Raw genomic sequence first — 18,493 nt, forward strand, 5'->3', positions numbered from 1 at the left:
TACAATGCTCAAAGTTCAAAGCAAAGGGAGATATTTGCTTTTAAAGAAATTGCTTTTTAAGGACTACAACAAATGGCTGGTAGGGACTACACAACATTCCTCCAGGGTTAGTGACATCACCAACCCTAGAATTTAGATAAACCCCGCCCCCTGAACACGATTTACATATTATCAAGACAGAATATGCTAATCAATGACTAGAAGATATCTACACATAAGCTACATAAATTCATCAACTAACCATTCAGAAATGTCCTGTTGCATTCTACATGTTGTCACTTCTTCTTGAGTTTCTCCATCATTGTCTGAATCCGGTATGAACATAAAAGGCTAAAAGTTTTTGAAATTTTCAGTGCATGTCTGTGTGTTACAGCTGGCTCTCGGGCTGCAACAAAAAGGAGACCAGACGCGTCAATTCTCAGCAAAACATTTATTTTAACGCAAGAGAAAACAAAGAGAAGCAACATAAATACAGACCATCAAACTCCATGCCGGAGACAAACGCCCAAAAACAGCCCCCCTCATGAGCAGTCTTAGCCACATTTCATTCTGCATCCAACAAGTGTCTGGTGTGTTGGCCAAGCCCCCTCCAGACGGCACCTAAAAACATACACACCAACCACACACATGTAGGCACAGCCAAGGCTGAGACGTCACACTGTGTGAGTGCAAGCTCTTGAAGCTCCGCCCCATGTGCTGGGAGCAGCAGCTCATTTGCATTTAAAGGAACAGACACAAAACTGTGCGTTTTTGCATCATGGTCTCCGGCACGGACACCAACGATTCCGGAACGGACACCAACGACTCCGGCACGGAGACCAACTTCTCCGGCACGGATACCGCCGTCTCTGGTACGGACACCACTTCTCGGACAGCAACGTCTCCAGTACGGACACCACCCACCGTCTCCGACACGTACACCAACGTCTCCGGAATGGACGGCAATGACTCCGGCATGGACACCAACGTCTCCGGCACGGACACCGGCACGGACACCACCGTCTCCGGCACGGACACCACAGTCTCCGGAACGGACACCAAAGTCTTCGACTCAGACACCAACGTCTCCGGCACGGACACCAACATCTCCGGAATGGACACCAACGACTCCGGCACGGACACCACAGTCTCCGGAACCGACACCAAAGTCTTCGACTCAGACACCAACCTCTCCGGCACGGACACCAACATCTCCGGAATGGACACCAACGACTCCGGCACGGACACCACCGTCTCCGGCAAGGACACCAATGTCTCCGGAACGGTCACCACAGTCACCGAAACAGACAATAAAGTCTCTGGCACGGACACCATTGTCTCCAGCAATGACACCACCGTCTCCGGTACGAAAACGACTCCGGCGCGGACACCAACGTCTCCGGAGTGTATCCATCTCCAACATAATGTGGGCTTGTGTGGCTACAGTGCCAGAGCTGAATTTTTGTCCTAGTCCGCACCTGACAGTTTCTGTTCTAGCCAGAGCAAGTGGATGTTGCAGTGGAGTCAAAATTCAAAGGTGAAGTAGGCTAATGTCAAATTTACATAATTGTGGTTGTGATTTATTTCTGTTATAATTGTCTTCAGCCATTTTTATGTTTGAATTTACATTGTGAAAAACAAGGTTGTGTATTTTAACATAGTATCGTCATCATATCAGTGTAGATGTAGATGGACCAAAATAAAACCATTTAAATATCAAGTAAATAAGTATTGTGATTTTTTTTTCCCTGTTGCACCTACACAAAATTTGAGGGTTCCCAAACCTACCAATTCCCACTTTAACCACTGCATACACCTCATAAACTCAGGATCGAAGCCTGAATTGACAGAAAAAGTTGATGATCAGCATCAAAGTACCAACAAAGCCTGATTGGGATGGTTTGGTTTTGCCAACTCAAAACTAATCCCGTAACCCTGAGTTTGTTCAACTACCATCATGGTAGGAGCCCGATTGGACAAAAAACCTGCTTAGTGCAGGATGAGGTATCAACACTTTAGTCTGGTTTTATCAGAGAAAGACACATTTTTTAATGCATATATCCACCAAATGCAAGTTTTGTTTAAACAAAACTCCCACTTTGACTTCATGTAGTTTAAACCACACCGTGACCCTCTCCAGCATTAGTGTATTCAACCCCTTTCTGAGGCTATTCTTTGACACAACATTCAAGATATACATTTTAATATGAATAACTTCAGTAAACATTTTAATTAAGAAGAACTAAGTTATTAAAAATCAATTTATAACAATCTCAAAATCAAATCTCAGTGAAGTTATAAATACCTTTTACGTACATTAATCACGAAAAATATACAAGAAAGATTTATTGTAGACATTTGGGAAATAAGAGATATACAAATTCCTTCTAATACAGAAAGGAAAGGCATTACAGAAGTCATGAAAAAAAACGTGTGACTGAGTGTAATTCTGAACTGATCATTTGTTAGAGCTATTTTAAGTTTTCCAGCAAAAAGTGAGTTTTCCCTGTGTAAAATGTGGTATGTCATATGACCACAATTACGATAATCTCAAAAACATTTCCAACTCATGCCAGATTCTTCTTTAAAATAAATAAAAGTTCCAGCACAGTCAGGCACTTTTAATGGAAGCTGGGCAAGGAAATAAAAGCTTAAAAACAGTTTAAAAAGTATTGCCATAAAAACTAATTTAAATGCCTGTTGTGTTAATAAGACCACATTGTAATAGGATATGGACATCAGATGGGTGTAATTTCATTGAGTGGTTAAAAATCCCCAAAGATGTAATAGTTGATACTGGTGTACATACAATAAATAACCATTACACTTCATTTTAAGGTGTCCTTGTTGCAGTGTAATTATACCTTTAAGTACAGAGTAATATATACTTTCTATAGGGTTAGGATTAGGAATAAGATTTGGTCTAGGGTTGGTTGCATGCATAATTTACTGTTTACTGCTACATTAAGTACATGTAATATAAGTAACAATGTAAAATAAAGTGTTACCAATAACTATTTAAAAATACAATTAGAAATAGTTTACTGTGGTTCCTTGGAAATCTTTATTACCAAAGCAAGAAAATAAACAAGATGAGACCATAAATATTTGCTGAAAAATTTTATTACCCTCAGAACATTTACAATTCCATTTCAGCAGATAATTTAAATTACTCTTGTGAAGGTGAAGTCAAATAAAATGAAGGAGTAGAGGAAATATTCACAGTGCAAAAACATACAATTTGTAAATCATTGTGGCCCAATGCCTGGATGACACTCTCCTGTTACGTCTGTAACAATATTATCATACTGTTATAATGATATGTTCCTATCCAACTTAAACATACAAGAGATGAGGTACAAAAGGGCTTTTGCAACTCTGCAAATTTTGCAAAACTGCAATCACATTCACATTTCTAAAGTGCTTCCTCTACAATGGCCTTAATTCAAAACCATGATGTAATGAGAATCTGCAACAATTTTAAATGAGAACAAAAATATTCATGAAAATTCAGAACCCAAATAACCTTTATCATTCAAGTAGCTATTCTCTTGCATTGGTGGGAGAGGTTAACATGGTCAGACACAAAAAAAGCATGTTGTTAACCAGTGAGAATTAGCAAATATAATGAAAGCTGATCCAGTCCTTTTCTGCAGAACTATAGATTCTTAAAGATCTGTAAATTAAATCAATGGTTAAACCTATAAATGAATTAAACAGATACTTTTGCCTTATGTTCATCTCTTTCACTTTCATCTTTTTCCTTGTCATCTTTGTCTTTGTCCTTGCTCTTTTTGGACTTTTTTTTCTTATGTTTGTGTTTCTGTCCTTTGAGCTCTGATTCAGACTCATTACTTGTATGTTTCTTATGCTTTTTGTGTTTTTTGTGCTTCTTGTGTTTCTTCTTTTCCTTCTTCTCCTTTTTGTCCTTTTTCTTTTTTTTGCTGTCCTGACTGCCCGGAGAGCTGGGGCTGCTGCTGTGTCCATGGCTTCCAGAGGGGCTTGGACTCTGGCTGCCACTGCTATCCCGCTCTCGTCCTCTCTGCTCCATTTTGCTCTCAGTGTCCGAAGTCTCGCTGTCACTTTCGCTGTAGTCAGGGACAAACGCAGCCTCGTCGGTTTCCCGTGCTAAATCTGATGACAGTCTCGTGGAGCGCGCCGATGGGATTTTGACGTGGTCGCCATGTACGCCACCTTTCTCTGCATCAGACCTAGGCTCTGGAGTCAAAGCTCTATGAGGAGTCCTGTGCTCACGGTCCTTTATAGGACGCACATCAGAATGTCTAGAACCCTGGCTCTCCTTACTGCATGGCCAGTGTCCTTTGTGATCCTCTGGGCCAGTTCGTTTTGGCTCTGGGGCATTCTGCGATGACGCTCTCTTATTCCTGCTTGGACTTGGACTCCTATTCGACTCCGGTGGTGCTTCAAGTGTTTTTCTCCCAGAGTCTGAGTGCAAGTCCTTTACCCTTGAGGGCGATACTCTCCTCCTGATTGGACTTCTCTCATCTTTTGATCTTGTGCCTAAGTGGTCTCTTGCATCATCTCTATGCTCTGGTTTCCTACTGGCAAGGCCTGTTGTTGTCTCTCTACCTACTGGCTTTCTAGAGGTTGGTTCAGGCCTGTCAGCTTGCCTGTCTCTGGATGACTGGGAAGAAGAGCTCCGTTCACTGCCATGGTCACTGCCTTTCTCCTGCACATGTTCTCTCTCCTGATTAGGTACACTAGGTTTCCTTTTATCAGTTATCTCACGATCTGCAGTGCTGCAGCGGTCTCTTTCTTTCCCTCTGTCCCTTTCTCGCTCTCTGTCTTTGTCAGAATCTTTCTCCTTATCACACGATGTGGAGTCCTTGGCAGGTTTGACATCTGCCTCTTTGGAGGCAGTAGGAGCTTTGTCAGCATGGGGAGACTCCTTGTCAGTTGATTTTGCAGCAGTGTTCTCCCCCGAAGGAGTAGAGCTGGATGTCTTGACGCCGTCTTTTCTAGTTGCAACCTTAGAATCATCGTCCTCAGATTCATAGTCCTCCTTTTCCCACTTGGAACGGGGCACCTGTATCATGACGATTTCGTCCTCAGCAGGGGTCGAGCTGTCATTGGTGTATTCTTCCAGGGTCTTTATCACAGTCTTCTTTAGGTCAACCTTCTCCTCATGCTTTTTGATGGGGCTTCCTCCTGTGGAGCTGGTGCTGCCAAAGACAACAAATATGAATAAATGGATGGTACAGAAAATTCAGTGTTGTCAAGTTAATTATTAATATTTAATTTCTCTCACCTGGTGTAATCAACCAATAAGGATCCTGACCCATCAGGAACATGCACCTTCCTTCTCAATTTTCCTCTAGACTTGTCCAGCCTGCCCTTTCCTGTGGCATGAGCAGAGTCCTCAGCTGAAACTGGCCGATCAATGCTAGATATTCTCTTGCCAATTTCCCTGTTGATTTTAATCTTTCTAACAGGCTCAGGCTTAATATCCATCAGAGACGGAATAGCTACTTTCTCCTTCTCAACTGGCCTTTCACTCTCCAGTCTGGGTTTAGGTTTTGGAGAGCTTTTGGCCATGTCAACTTCCATTTTTGCTATTTTTACCGGAGGGACATCCAGGTCTTTCGCAGATGGCTTGTCATCTTTCCGTTTCTTTTTATCCTGTTTGGTATCTTCTCTTGATGCTTTGGTGTGCATCTTCTCCTCCGTTTTCACAGGCTTCTCTGGCTCTTTTTTGGGGACTTTCCCATCTTTGTCAGATACTTTGTCTTGCTTTGGAAGGTCTTTCACCAATTCCTTCCTGCTTTTGAGCTCATCTTTGATGGGCTTCAGCTCCTGGTGGTGTTTAATGGGCCTAGACTGCATCAACTTGCGTGGGAGCATAAGTTTGGACTCTGAAGACTGAGGTTTACTTATTTCAGATTTGTGGGATGGTTCGTCTTTGACTCTCTTAATAGCTGGTTCAGTGGGAGCACCCTTCTCTCGCGGTGCATCTGATTCCTTCTCTCTAACAGGCTTTGACATCTTTCCTGATGCTTCCTTCTGCCCACTGCTTTCAGACCTTCGTTTACCTTTGTCAGATTTGCTTTTAGTCCTCTCTTTCTTCTCCTTTTCAGGGGTACTCTTGTAGGGTACTGCAGCACTATCCATGGGCTCATCCCTGACAGGTGTGGCATCATCACGGCTTGAATTTATCAGCATGGAGTCCCCTTTACGATCATCTTTCCTGGAATCATCCATAGAGTCGGAGTGGCTGAAGAGATCACCATCGTCTCTCTTCTTTTTGCGATGTTTCTTATGTTTCAGAGACTTGGGGTCTGTAGCAGTGCTGCCACTTGGTTCTCTCTCCTTGACAGATTTTGAAGACTCTTTGTTAAGTCCTCTTCCTGCTCCAGTGGTGTTGACATGAAGGTGGCCATACTTCTCAGCACACTTTTCTTGGTATGTCATGGCAACTCTGCCTCTTGGAGGAACACTGTGGCTCTGAGGTGGTGGCGGGTAATCCTCCCGACGTCCCCTGCCGTAGGGGGAGTTTTCTCTTGGTCGGGGAGGAGCAAAACGCTCAGGAGTAAAGGGATCTCTGCCTGGAACACGGCCCCTCATTTGACCACTTGGTGGGTTGTTATAACTCTTAAGGTATTTGTCGTACCACTCCCTGTATTCTCTTTCCCATTCTCTGTATCGCTCTCTCTCATAGGGGTCACTCTGGTCTACGTTTCGACCATAATAAGCCTTAGCATCATAAGGAGGGAGCTCTCTGTACCTCCCTGTGTATTTGCGCTCACCCTCATTTTGAGAAGGGGGAGGGAGTTTCTTGCTGGGACTGTGATTTCTATACATTGGAGATCTGGAGCGAGAACGATAGATTCCACTCCCCATCCCACTCATCTCCCGACCCCTATACGATGGAGATCTACTGTGGGAGCGATGGTATGTAGGAGTACGTGACCTGGATCGATAGCTACGGCTTCGACCTCGGCCCCTGCGGGAGTATGGTGAGCGAGAGAAGGAGCGTGATCGGGAACGAGAGCGTGAGCGTGATCTTGACCGAGACCGGGATGGTGATCGAGAGTAGGAGCGTGGTGATCTGGACCGAGAGCGAGATTTTGAATAGGAATATGATGAGCCACTGTAGGAGGAACCCCTGTATGGAGATTTTGATCTGAAAAAGGAAGGCAAATTAGGACAATTTAGTTGATGCCAAACATTTCCCATCAAAAATGACAGTTTGCTGGTGGACCTGTTTTTATCCTAACCTAGAGTAGGATCGCCTTCTCTCCTTCTGGATCTTTCTATACTCCAAAAGCTCTTTGGCAAAGTCATTGGTAAACTCTTCAAGTTTGGACGACTTCTCCCTGGTAACGAATCGACATTGGGAACTATTTATCAAAGACAGGAAGGAAATAAAACTTTGCAGTTAAAATTTGGTTATGCATTACATCACACATGATTATTAGGAGTGAGAGGGGAAGAATCCACACAATACTCCACACAATCCATATTTAATTAAAAGGTAACTCAAAAGACACAAATAAATCATGCTGCTTCAATCAAAACAACCATATAACCATTTTCATCTATATGAGGAATGAGCCAAGTAACCATTTAAAAAAATAAATACAATTTATATACATATAAAATTAAAGTGTTAGAACTCTACATACTCTTCTTTAAGTCTACGCTGCTGGCGGTAAAACTCCTCCTTGGATAGAAAAGGTGCTGCTGGCATAGAAGAGATAGGGTTGGCTATAGGTGGCTGGGCACCAGGAGGCACCCACGGAGCTGTCACAGGTGGGACAGGTGGAAATACAGGTGGTGGAATGTTGAAGGGAGGGGGAGGCTGCTGTCCTGGAGGATACTGTATGGGATACTGCTGAGGAACAACACCAGGAGGCTGAGGCATAGGGTGTGGTGGAGGAGGAAATAGAGCAGGAGGGCCATACACTGGAGGGATAACAGGTGGAAGATTTTGCACTGGTGGAGGCTGTGTTCTTGGTGGTCGCTCACTAGGAGCTCTCCCTCGATTTGTGGACCTGATAGGATAAATAGACTGGAGTCAAGTATTCATCTTTTTTGGATCAAACTGATATATTTAAATATTTTACTCTTTGATACTTACGGATCCCACGCAGGACGGCTTCCAGTTGGCCTTGGTCCACTAGTCCTTGGCTGTCCTAAAAAGGGGAACAATTGTAAATAATTAAAAACCACCATGTCAACAAAAAACAAACCAACAAAAAAAACATCTAGATAGTGCCGATATTTTCTTACCTGGTCTGTGCATGTGGTGCTGAGGCATATTCGGCTTGCCAATCACTGGGACATGGAAACCCTAGGCAAAACAAACGGGGATAATCACTAAATTGTACTCATGGAAACAGGTTAAAGGCTGCACAGTAAATCTCCCCAAATCTCCCTACTTTGCTTGTCTGTTTTTGCAAAACAGAACTCAAATTATATTCTATTGTTTGCAACATTGTAAGTGAACAATTTTAATCTGACAAAGAAAAAATGCTGCATATCGCATCTAAAATGTCATTTACTCAATATTTTAGTATTAACGGAATTACTCTTGCTCATGTAATATGGCTCTATTAGTCTATGCAATTCTCTATTATTAGCTAACTTAAAACACTGTAAAAAGGTAATACCTTTGAAAAAGATGAAGTTGTTGGGACAGAGGGTTCTGAAGGCGGCACAACAGTAGATGCGGAGACCTCTGGTTCCCTGAAAAAAAAAAACTTTAACAAGTGCATAGACATACGAGTCTGGTACCTCATGTTTTACACAACCAGTGGATGCTCTGAAGTGCTAGAAAATTATTTACTTAGATGAAGGAGGGTCATCCTGCTTAGCAGAGTGTTGAGGAGAGTTCACCACAGGGCTATAGTTTGATGCTGCAGGTGCAGTGCTGCTGTGTACAGTAGAGCTGCTAGAAGAAGGTGGGGTACTGGAGGGCTGATGAGTGCTAACAGGAGATAAAGGGGCAGCAGGTGTGCTTTGGGGAGGGCTGCTATCAGCTGTTGAGCTCGGAACATTGGCCATAAGAGGGTCCTGCTGGCGTGAGGTTGCCAGTCTGAGAGGTGGCCGCTGGACAGTAGCCTGTGTTTGGGCTCCCTGTGTAGCAGCTGTAGCTTTTCGAATCCTCTTGGTATAACCGGTTTCATTCCTAAAATTATTCACTGCCTGGGGTTGGAAAGAAAAGGTTGTGTTAATGTTCTACTATTAAGTTAGAAGCAAAAAACACAGGAGTTTAACAATGATTAAGATAGGGATTTCTTACTTGGCGCAAGAATTTGTTCGCGATCAAAGCATCAGGAGATACATCTGATTGTTTGCAGGTTGGGCAAACATGTTCGTCAGACTCCAGCAAACATGTCCGAATACCTGCGGTCAAAAGACTGTTAGCTTTCAAAGGTCAAAAACACTTCACCTTTCTGACATTTGTTTGTACAGACACTTACACTCATCACAGTAGCTATTTCCACAGCAGGGGATAACCACAGCATCTGTCATTAGATCCTTGCAGATCAAACACAGCAGCTCATCAGGTACAGGATCTTCTTCCTCTGAAGATGAAGATTGATTTTGGGGCAAGAATGGTGGCTTCTCTTTTTTCCCAATGGCATAGGCCTCACTAAAAGCAAGCGTAATATGATTTAAGAAATTGGCACGTTGAGGCCACTACTCTGATGGTTTTGCATAATTGTGTCAGAAGTGAAAAATATGAAAATTTTCCTTTAACACAATCACAAGAAGGCCAAGTATACTCACGCATCAATAGTAGGAATGGCATATATTCCACTGTTGGTCAACATGACTCCCTTTCTGTTTGGATCATCAACCTCCACCATGAAACTCCGAGGAATTCCTGTGCTTTTTTTAATCCGTTGAGGAGCTTCAAAACTTCGATCCTGCTAACGCATGGTTGATATGCAAGATTAAATTTCTTCTCTGACTAAATAAGCATCTAAATTTCTTCTGACTAAATAAGCCAACTATGGTAATAAAATGCTTACGCACACGAAAAGTTATAGAAAGATAAGATAAAATCAATTGTAATGTTAAAACAGCTGTGGTAATGAAAACCCAATTACCCCATTCGTTGGGCAGTTTCGGATATAATGTCCAGTTTTTCCACAACGAAAGCATGTGTAGTTTGGTGGAGGTGGACCAACAAGCTTCTTTGCATAACTAATGAATAGAGACTCATGTTAGAATTGACACAGTAATTTAAATAAAATGTCAATGTCTTGAATTGCATACTTACTGGATAGGGTCATACTCATGGTTGGACTGAGACATCATTGCTTTTATTTTGTCTTCCTCTGAAGCATTTGTTTCAGCAAGATTGGCTGTCTGTTTAACAGGTAATGTTTTCACATATAAAATCAATGTTGGAATGTTCAATCGAGCCCAGAGTTTTACTGAAACCTTGTCCTGTAAGAAGCAGCTTCTTGCCTCTATCAGTGCGTGATCTTAAAAAATACTAAAAACGTCAATTATGAGTACCACCTCAGGCCTTGAAATGACAACACCCATTTCATATTAACCATAGCAAAAGAGCATAAATATAAAATTCATAATCAAAAGACAATCGACAACTCTCATGCAAGACTTAATACCAACTACACACATGCATTGCTCATTGTCTAAGAGTTTTTTCCTCCATTTATTTAGTTTTATTGGAATGTCTCTTGGGGATGTGTCAGATGAACAGAAGATTTCACACTAACACATGAAATGCAGTCATAGCAGAAGACATGTACACAGTACCAAATTACAATGGCATGATCAACCTGAAATTCAAACTTGCTGTTGTACCAAAATTACACTATATTGTGAAGTATTTTGACATAAGAATAAATACAATTAACCATTATCCATAATAGAGCAAATGCTGCTGGTGTTTTTAAAGCCCAGTATAGAAAAAGAGTTTTGTGAAGACTGCTCATATTGCTCTAAAAAAAAAAAAATCCTTAAGTGGAATAAAAAAAAAAAAAAAAAATCCAGAGATTTGATCTTCAATGGGAAAAAGAGAACAAAAAGATCACAACGGGGTTCCAGAGAGCTTCATTTTTCAATTAAGAAAAAAAATCACCACCTGCAATTAGCATAATGTGGGCAAGAGGCTTATACAGTATTCCATTCCACACTGATAAAAGGCAGTTGGCTCACTCTTTACAGGACCAGGCTTTCACACAAGTATCAACACAATTATATAATTATCAAAAAATTAGCACATATCATTAAGAACTCAATATTAATCTTACAATTAAAAATGTAATTACTGATATGCAGCAAAATACAAAATGCTAAATTCTCAATATAATTCCTGATAGTTTCTGACTAATGCAAAACATTCAATTTCACAGAGTATTACACAACAAATTTCACTCAACATTCTAAGCATACATAAGCTAGATGTGACAAACCACAAGATTTGACAAAAAATTATATTGCACACTTGTGCCTACATTATGTCTTGCCAAATCCAAAACACGGAAGTTAGATATAGTAGAACAGTGTATCAAGTAGTTACAGAGTTTAAAATACCTTTGAAAGCAGGGCCAGTGAAATGGATGAAGAATCATCAATCTGTCATCGGAAAGAAAACATTAAAACAAAGAGGGGTTGACCACTATGACAAGGCACAAATCTATCATGCCCAATAGAGAGAATTTGGACAAATATTGTCTTCAAAGTTAACACTGTATAAACACAATTAGTAATATTACAACCAAATACTAATGGAAAGACATGACATTTATTTTAAAAGCATTAAAAAATATAAACACCATAGTTAAAAGAACATTACATATTTTATCTTGAATAAGTTCATCACTAGGGTTGTCACGGTACCAAAGTTTTGTGGTTCTCGGTACCAGAGCAAAAACTGTTGAATCAAGTACTTCAAAATGTTTTGTTCTGTTAAGCCTCGTCCGTTGATTATCACTGTAAATCATTGCAGTTTCACATTCAACCGTGCATGTAAAAACAGCTGTCAATCCAGAAACTTTGCAGTGTACTTGGCAGCACGAAAAACTGAATTTGTATTTAGATTGTGAAGAGCCCTTAATAATCACTAAGACTGTCAATCTCTGAAGCGCAAGCTCACTGAATTCTGCACTCTTGGCGAAATCTTGCGTTATAACAAACAAAGCCTGTCTTAATTGTACATTGAATCTCTTATTTACATCGTGTTTACACTTTGTTGGTTATAATGATAGGATTTGTGCGTATGCGGCTCACGTTGAACAAATCCAAACTTTGTGAGCTTTCAGAGGTGTTAGGCAAATTCTGACTAGCACCTCTAATAGGCCATCGTGTTCACGTGCTCAACAGATGTGATTGGCTACAAAACGCTTGTAAAAACACGTTGCAAATAGAAACCTTTGATGCTCAGAGCACTCAAATGAGTGGGTTTGAAAGCAGCATGTATCAGCGAGTACCGAATATACCCGGTACTACAGGTACTAGAGAAATGCTGGTACCGTCAACATTTTTGTTTGTACCGACTGGTACGTTTGACAACACTAGTCATAACCAATTAATGGGTATTTCTGAGCTTTCAATCACTGAACACGTGAAAAAAGTATAGCTTCATAGCCATGTTTCGCAGACCACGGCAATTACTTGTAATATAAGAAAGATGTAACTCATCAAAAAACCCTATGGAAAGTGAACACACAGGGCCTTAAGAAAGATGTGAGGGAGTTAAACACTGAAGTTTTATTGTACAGTAAGTCATATAAAAAATGCAATTTATTCATATAGAAAATATAACTAATACAACAGGCCATATAGGATATGAAATGTGTATTTAAAACTGTTCACTGGAATTAGGTACTTTTGTAAATAAGTGTCCTACATAATGTGCCTTGTAGCGGGTAAATTCTTTTATAGCTAGTTTGGGTCTCAACATCACATAAGTACATGGGAGAGGAGCAAACTACAAGTGCTATCACAAAGAATCTTCTTTTTTTTTTTGCATAGTTCATCTGTCACACTGGCCGGTTGCATAAACCATTTAGACTAGTCTTAAAAGTTAGTCATCTAAATTTTTCCTTCAAGACTGGTCCTAATTTTTTTTTTTAAAGTCAGTTACATAAAAAGGTTGATTGGTCTTATTGGATTTGAAAAAGTAGGTCAAACCAGTTCAAGACACAGTCTTAACCACATGGTGGCCAAGTTTATGCAACTGGCCCAGTAGCTGATTTGCATACATTAGAAAGAAGACATCAAATATGGAAAAAAAGTACAAGTCACATGATTCAAATATGAATAAGCAGATTTCTGTGGAGAATTAAAATACAATGTTCAAAAAAAGATAAATTGTTCGAATAACCACACTTTAGCACAATTCGCCATGTCAGACTGACACAAAATCTAGCTGAAACGATCTGTAATAAAAAAAATTGTGCCCAAAAATCCCCCCCAATCCTTGAATAAACCGCTGGTCTGGAATTTCACCCAAATGTGTTTTTTTCTTCCGTTTCCCAACATATTTTGTAAAATAAAGCAATAAGCTACAAATGTCATTTTACAAAGGGCAAGAACTATTGCCATCACATTATAGTTGAGCAACTGTTTATTTGCAGTAGTCAAAGTGTCTATATAGGCCTAAGATGTAAAATTTTTGCAACAATTGGCTCTCTTAAAATAAACAAATTTGAAAAATATAAACGTAAATTAGACTGAGAATTCACAGATAATTTAGTGTACCGTTTTAACTAGAACAGGGAATTTAAAATTAAGTTGTACAACGTTAAGTTTCGTTGTTCCATGAACGAAAATGTAATAATTAAAACTAAATAAGAGCCAAGTCTCGTTTGCTTATCCTAAGAACGCCAAGAGCCAGTTTCCAAAACACTGAGCCAAGTCAAGAACAAATCGCCTGTAAAAAATACATGATTCACCTTGTCAGTTAGTCCAAGGCAAGGCTCATTATGTTTTAGGTAATACACTTTGATAAAAAAAATAAATAAAAAAAAAAACTCAGTCTCTCCCACACTCATACATCCACACAACTAAATCAAACTATTGTGCCTTATAATAGCAATTGAGTAAACATAAGTAGTCAGACACTGAAGCTGTATGATACAAGGTGAAGTTAATAAATAACACAATGTAATTTTTTATTTAAAAACAAACAAACAAACAAAAAATAAAACACAGCTTTTTACAGATGTGCCACTTTAAGGACAAACAAATTGAACATTGGCCATGTTCAAGTATTATGTAGATCAATATGATCTTACACTACACTGTACAACAGAATTCATATTTGTAGATGACTTATTCAATGTGAAACAGTGTATTAGCATGCGCACAGACTTCTGTACACACTGGAAATTGTATAAAGACATGAAAATCAATGCAACAGCTTTAGCGAATCACACAATATAAACATTAAGCTCAACACACTTTGTTATCTTCAAACAGGTTTCAAAGACAACATTGAGGAGCATTAGAATTTTCTTAAATTATTTCAAGACAAAGCAACTGCTGAGGAGTTTGAAAATGTGTGTAATGAGACAAGGAAATGAGGTGTTTTTACATACTGCTTTTGAAGATCCACTTGGTTCAGATCGATCGCTGCAAAACAAAACAAAAAAAAGAGGTTACCTTCCAATTAAAATTACTCAACACTGATGATTCTTCAACATTAACTGCAAGGACACATTCAAACTGCTTAACTGAAATGAGGTGCATTTCTGAAGTTGCCAATTATGCTCTGCTAAGGCTTAAAAAAAGGATGGGGTGAATTCAGGTTGATTAGGACACTTTTTCCAACCAAGTCATCTTAAAGGGATTCAGGGTGATTGGGAAACTTTAAAGGGATAGTTCACCCAAAAATAAGAATTCTGTCATCGTTTACTCACCCTCATGTTGTTCTATCACTAAAGATATTTTGAAGAATGTCTGCAATCAAACAGTTGACGGTAGCCATTGACTTCCATAGTATTCTTTTCCTACTGTGGAAATCAATGGGCAACTGTCTAGTTTCCAACATTCTTCAAAACATCTTTTTTTTTTGTAAAAAAAAACAAACAAAAAAACTCATACAGGTCTGGAGTAACATAAGGCTGTGAGTAAATGACAGAATTTTGACAGAGGGTGAACAATCCCTTTAAAGTATCCCAATCACCCTGAATTCACCCCTATTGGATTTTTTTTCAACCTGCCTACAAAAAATAAAGATCACCAATTTATATTCAGACATTTAAAGAATACTTCAAAATAAATTGTCGTTTGAATATTGCCTATAGCCTTTTAACCCGTATGACTTTCTTCCAGGGAACACAAAAGTAGTTTGGTAATAGCCGTAGCAATATTCGGAATTGCTATTCATACAATGAAAATACAGTTTGGGGCAGGTTTGACTCAAAATGCCATTGTTTATCCACTACTTTTTTCAAATCACAGCACATTAAGTAAAAAAACTTGAGAACAAAAGTTTGGATTAATATTAGGGCAATTTTAGTTATGGGGTGAACTGTTGAACCTAAAGGCTCTGCTTTGAGAACACACTTACAAAAGACAATATAAAACACTGCAGAGCAGTTGGAAAAAGCTAATTAAAGTGTTAGTGTACTTACATGACATATGTTTTGCTTGTCGACTTAAGCCCTCCAATAGGGATTCGTCTGATGATGACAGACGAGTTTTTGGGGATGAGGGCTCCATCATCAGTGTATTCTGTAAGCAAAGGCAAAAACAACAAAGCCATTAATCAACATGCCACATTTTCCGTTCATTTTTCTAACCGATATCACGGAGAGGAAACGACAGCAAACGACGTGTAAACTCGTAAATACAAAATGGAGTCTTCACTACACAAGTATGCGGGCAAAATCAAAGTTTAAATTGAATTAATATTCATAAATATGCTACCGTAATATTCATGACAGTTGATTTCACAAACGTAATAATTCGAGTTAAATAACTAAGACAACGCTGTTGGCCCTCAGGGATTTGGCCTTGTTACCGTACGCTAAGCTAGCATACATTAGCTTTGAGCTTACTAACGTTACAGTAATAAAGACAAACTGAAATGTATTTTACATGTAGTATTTCAGGTCACGCATAAAATATTCGTTTTAGTTTTAAGCAACCTTAAAAATTGTGCAAGCAACTCATTTGCCCAGCTTAACTTACCTTCTTTAGTTTGAGCGTTGGTGATTTGTAGGTCGCAATCCGCGGCCTTCAGCTTTTCTCGCCCCATGATCTGGCGTTTCAAATCACTGAGCGTGATGTGAAGGCCATCAAAGGTGACCGTATCGTAGTTAAGTTTAGAAGAAAACTTGTAATGGACACAAGACATGTTTAAACAATCCTTGTGGTCAGATACCACCACACACAACCAAACTCAACTACAATTCGCACGATCGCGTGGGCTCTCCCAGCGATCAACCTTACTCAATGTCAGTTTATCAGCTTAACAATTCAAGCATAATAATAGCCATATTTGCTCATCTCAACACTCTCTTTAATAAAGAGTCACCACTAAAGAGGTCGTGTGGATTTTGCCTCAAGTGAATAACTGCGATTTGAAAATATCAAGTGTTCAAAGAGATTGTGATCAAGTGCAACACGCAATCTTTATGACGCAAGTGACTTTTAGTCCACGGAATTCCCCGGCCGAAACCAGAAATTCTCCTGCGGTTTCTCAAAGTCCCAGGACCATATGGCGGTTAGCCGTGAGCTGTCCGTAAGGTCCAACTCTGACAAAGAAATAAAGAGTTCAAACGGTGTCCGTATGGGTGAACGTGTAGAGTCCTGCCAAAAATGTCGCCCAAGTGTCCGCATCAAAGTTCCTCCGAAATGTTTGTTCGGTGTAGTCCAAATTTCATCAAAACACACACCGACGTAGTTTGAAGCAAGGCCTGAAACAATGTGCTAGCAGCTAGTGTGATCAACCTAAAATGGCGTCCATCACACATACAAAAAAAACAACAAAAGACTAACTTAACTGTTACAGCAAAACCATTACAAAACGCTAAAACAAGATGAGCAAGAAAAACGGTCCTCCTTTTATCAAAATACTGCCGCGGTAATCCAGTCGCGCCGTCGTAAACACTGGTGACCACATAGATGTTTAAATCACTGATTGACCGTGCTGACTACATGCGATTTCGAAAACAACTCGACGACTGCACGGCACGCATTCGAGGGGTTTCCGCAGAAAACGCAGGGGCAAAGAATAAAGACGTTACTAGGAGGGGCAACGACTACGCATGCGCAGAGACTACCAATTGCGGAACGTCAACATCTATTGTAAGAATGGCAACAAAAGTAATACAAATAAAAAATACAAACCTTACTCAAATCACATAAATATGAACTTTTATGTTTTTAAATGTAAAGATCGTTTTCAGATTGCATTGTTTCATTAAATGACAGAACATGTTTGTTAGTAGATTTATGCAACATTAGGCTACCTATAGAATTTTGGCCCAACTTTAAAAATAAATAGGCTACATTGCTTTTCTGTTTCTTTAAATTGGTCACCAAAGCCAAATAATATATAAAATGCATGAATAAAAAATGATCAGACAAAATGTTTTGGTAAAAGGTCAAACTATAGGCTACAGCTGTAGTTAGCAGCACTTTATAAAAGTTACACTTCGCATAAAAATCCGTTTACATTTCTTTGGGTAATAATTTGCTTGGGATAATAATTAGCTGCATTTAAATTGACTATATTTTACTATTTTAATTAGGCTACTAAAGATAAATGCGATAATAACCGAACCTTTTCCAGAGTAAATTATTTCAACCCACTTTGTTTTTAATTTACAAGGCGAGGAATTATGATTTATAGGCCTAACCACCAGATGGCGGACTATACAAATTCTCGTAATAGCTCACGTCATACTAGAGATATTGTGCTGCTTGTAGCATTAAACAAACATGCACTTTTGTCTATTTTTAATATGTTAAATCTGAAACCAAAAACGATTTCAAGTATAACACTTATATTTTATTTTAGTTCTTTGTTAATCACAGGCTATAATGTTAAACAGCAATGCATTGGAATATGCTTTTTAATTTTCATGGCCTTTTAAAGATTTCAAGAGACGTCATCTTCAGTTTTTACTTAATCAAAATGCTTATCTGTTGCAAACTGTTGCACTTAGAGAAACAAAGAGTCTGCATAACTCCAATATTGTTCAGAAAATATTACAGTAATTTTTGCTCAACAATCCCTGTTCATGTGTGGGATTTAATCTGTCGTGACAAGGAAGCTAGCTAAGTCAACCAATGCCAGCAAAATGTTTATTTTCAGAAAGCATCTGTGCACTATTTATTCTTCTGCATATATCTGCAGTATATGGATATTTGCTCAGGCTTATAGTCTTATTGTGTTCTTTAGGCACAATTAAAATACAGAACGTGAATGAGAATAGTTATTCCCTCTTGTGAGCCGTGATCTGATAAATTACAAATGTGTGCGACTGATACACCAAAGAACACTTGCAACATCAGTCCGAATTAGAGCTAGGCTACTTATGCAATAGTGTTCATGTGT

The 18,493-nt window shown here is 39.4% G+C and overlaps 1 protein-coding gene across 2 annotated transcripts; it reads right to left on the minus strand.

Annotated features, from left to right (window-relative positions):
- Nucleotides 1-3,082: 3,082 nt before the first annotated feature.
- rbbp6 (retinoblastoma binding protein 6) lies at nt 3,083-17,145 on the minus strand. 2 transcript variants are annotated; one of them, XM_082167728.1, is made up of 17 exons: nt 16,120-17,145; nt 15,561-15,660; nt 14,523-14,556; nt 11,515-11,556; nt 10,229-10,317; nt 10,056-10,152; nt 9,733-9,872; nt 9,423-9,595; nt 9,242-9,345; nt 8,786-9,144; nt 8,610-8,685; nt 8,230-8,290; nt 8,078-8,132; nt 7,623-7,991; nt 7,215-7,337; nt 5,249-7,120; nt 3,083-5,162 (listed from the first exon to the last, which is right to left on the minus strand). In XM_082167728.1, exons 1-17 carry the CDS (start codon nt 16,283-16,285, stop codon nt 3,692-3,694), a joined length of 5,331 nt encoding a protein of 1,776 aa, XP_082023854.1. In that variant the 5' UTR covers nt 16,286-17,145; the 3' UTR covers nt 3,083-3,691. The 2 variants fall into 2 exon arrangements, with proteins under 2 accessions (XP_082023854.1, XP_082023853.1); XM_082167727.1 differs by having other exon boundaries at nt 9,733-9,875.
- Nucleotides 17,146-18,493: the final 1,348 nt, after the last annotated feature.

The sequence above is a fragment of the Leuciscus leuciscus genome, assembly GCF_965113295.1.
Source record: "Leuciscus leuciscus genome assembly, chromosome: 1".
In the NCBI taxonomy this organism is placed as follows: Eukaryota; Metazoa; Chordata; class Actinopteri; order Cypriniformes; family Leuciscidae; genus Leuciscus; species Leuciscus leuciscus.

Bases quoted from the DNA above. Each gene is read 5' to 3' on its own strand.
- rbbp6 (XM_082167727.1), bottom strand. From the start codon at position 16,285: ATGTCTTGTGTCCATTACAAGTTTTCTTCTAAACTTAACTACGATACG. The intron at 15,661-16,119 runs GTAAGTTAAGCT...CTTTGCTTACAG, and splicing joins CAACGCTCAAACTAAAGAAG to AATACACTGATGATGGAGCC. The intron at 8,133-8,229 runs GTAAGAAAATAT...TCCCCTTTTTAG, and splicing joins GCACCACATGCACAGACCAG to GACAGCCAAGGACTAGTGGA.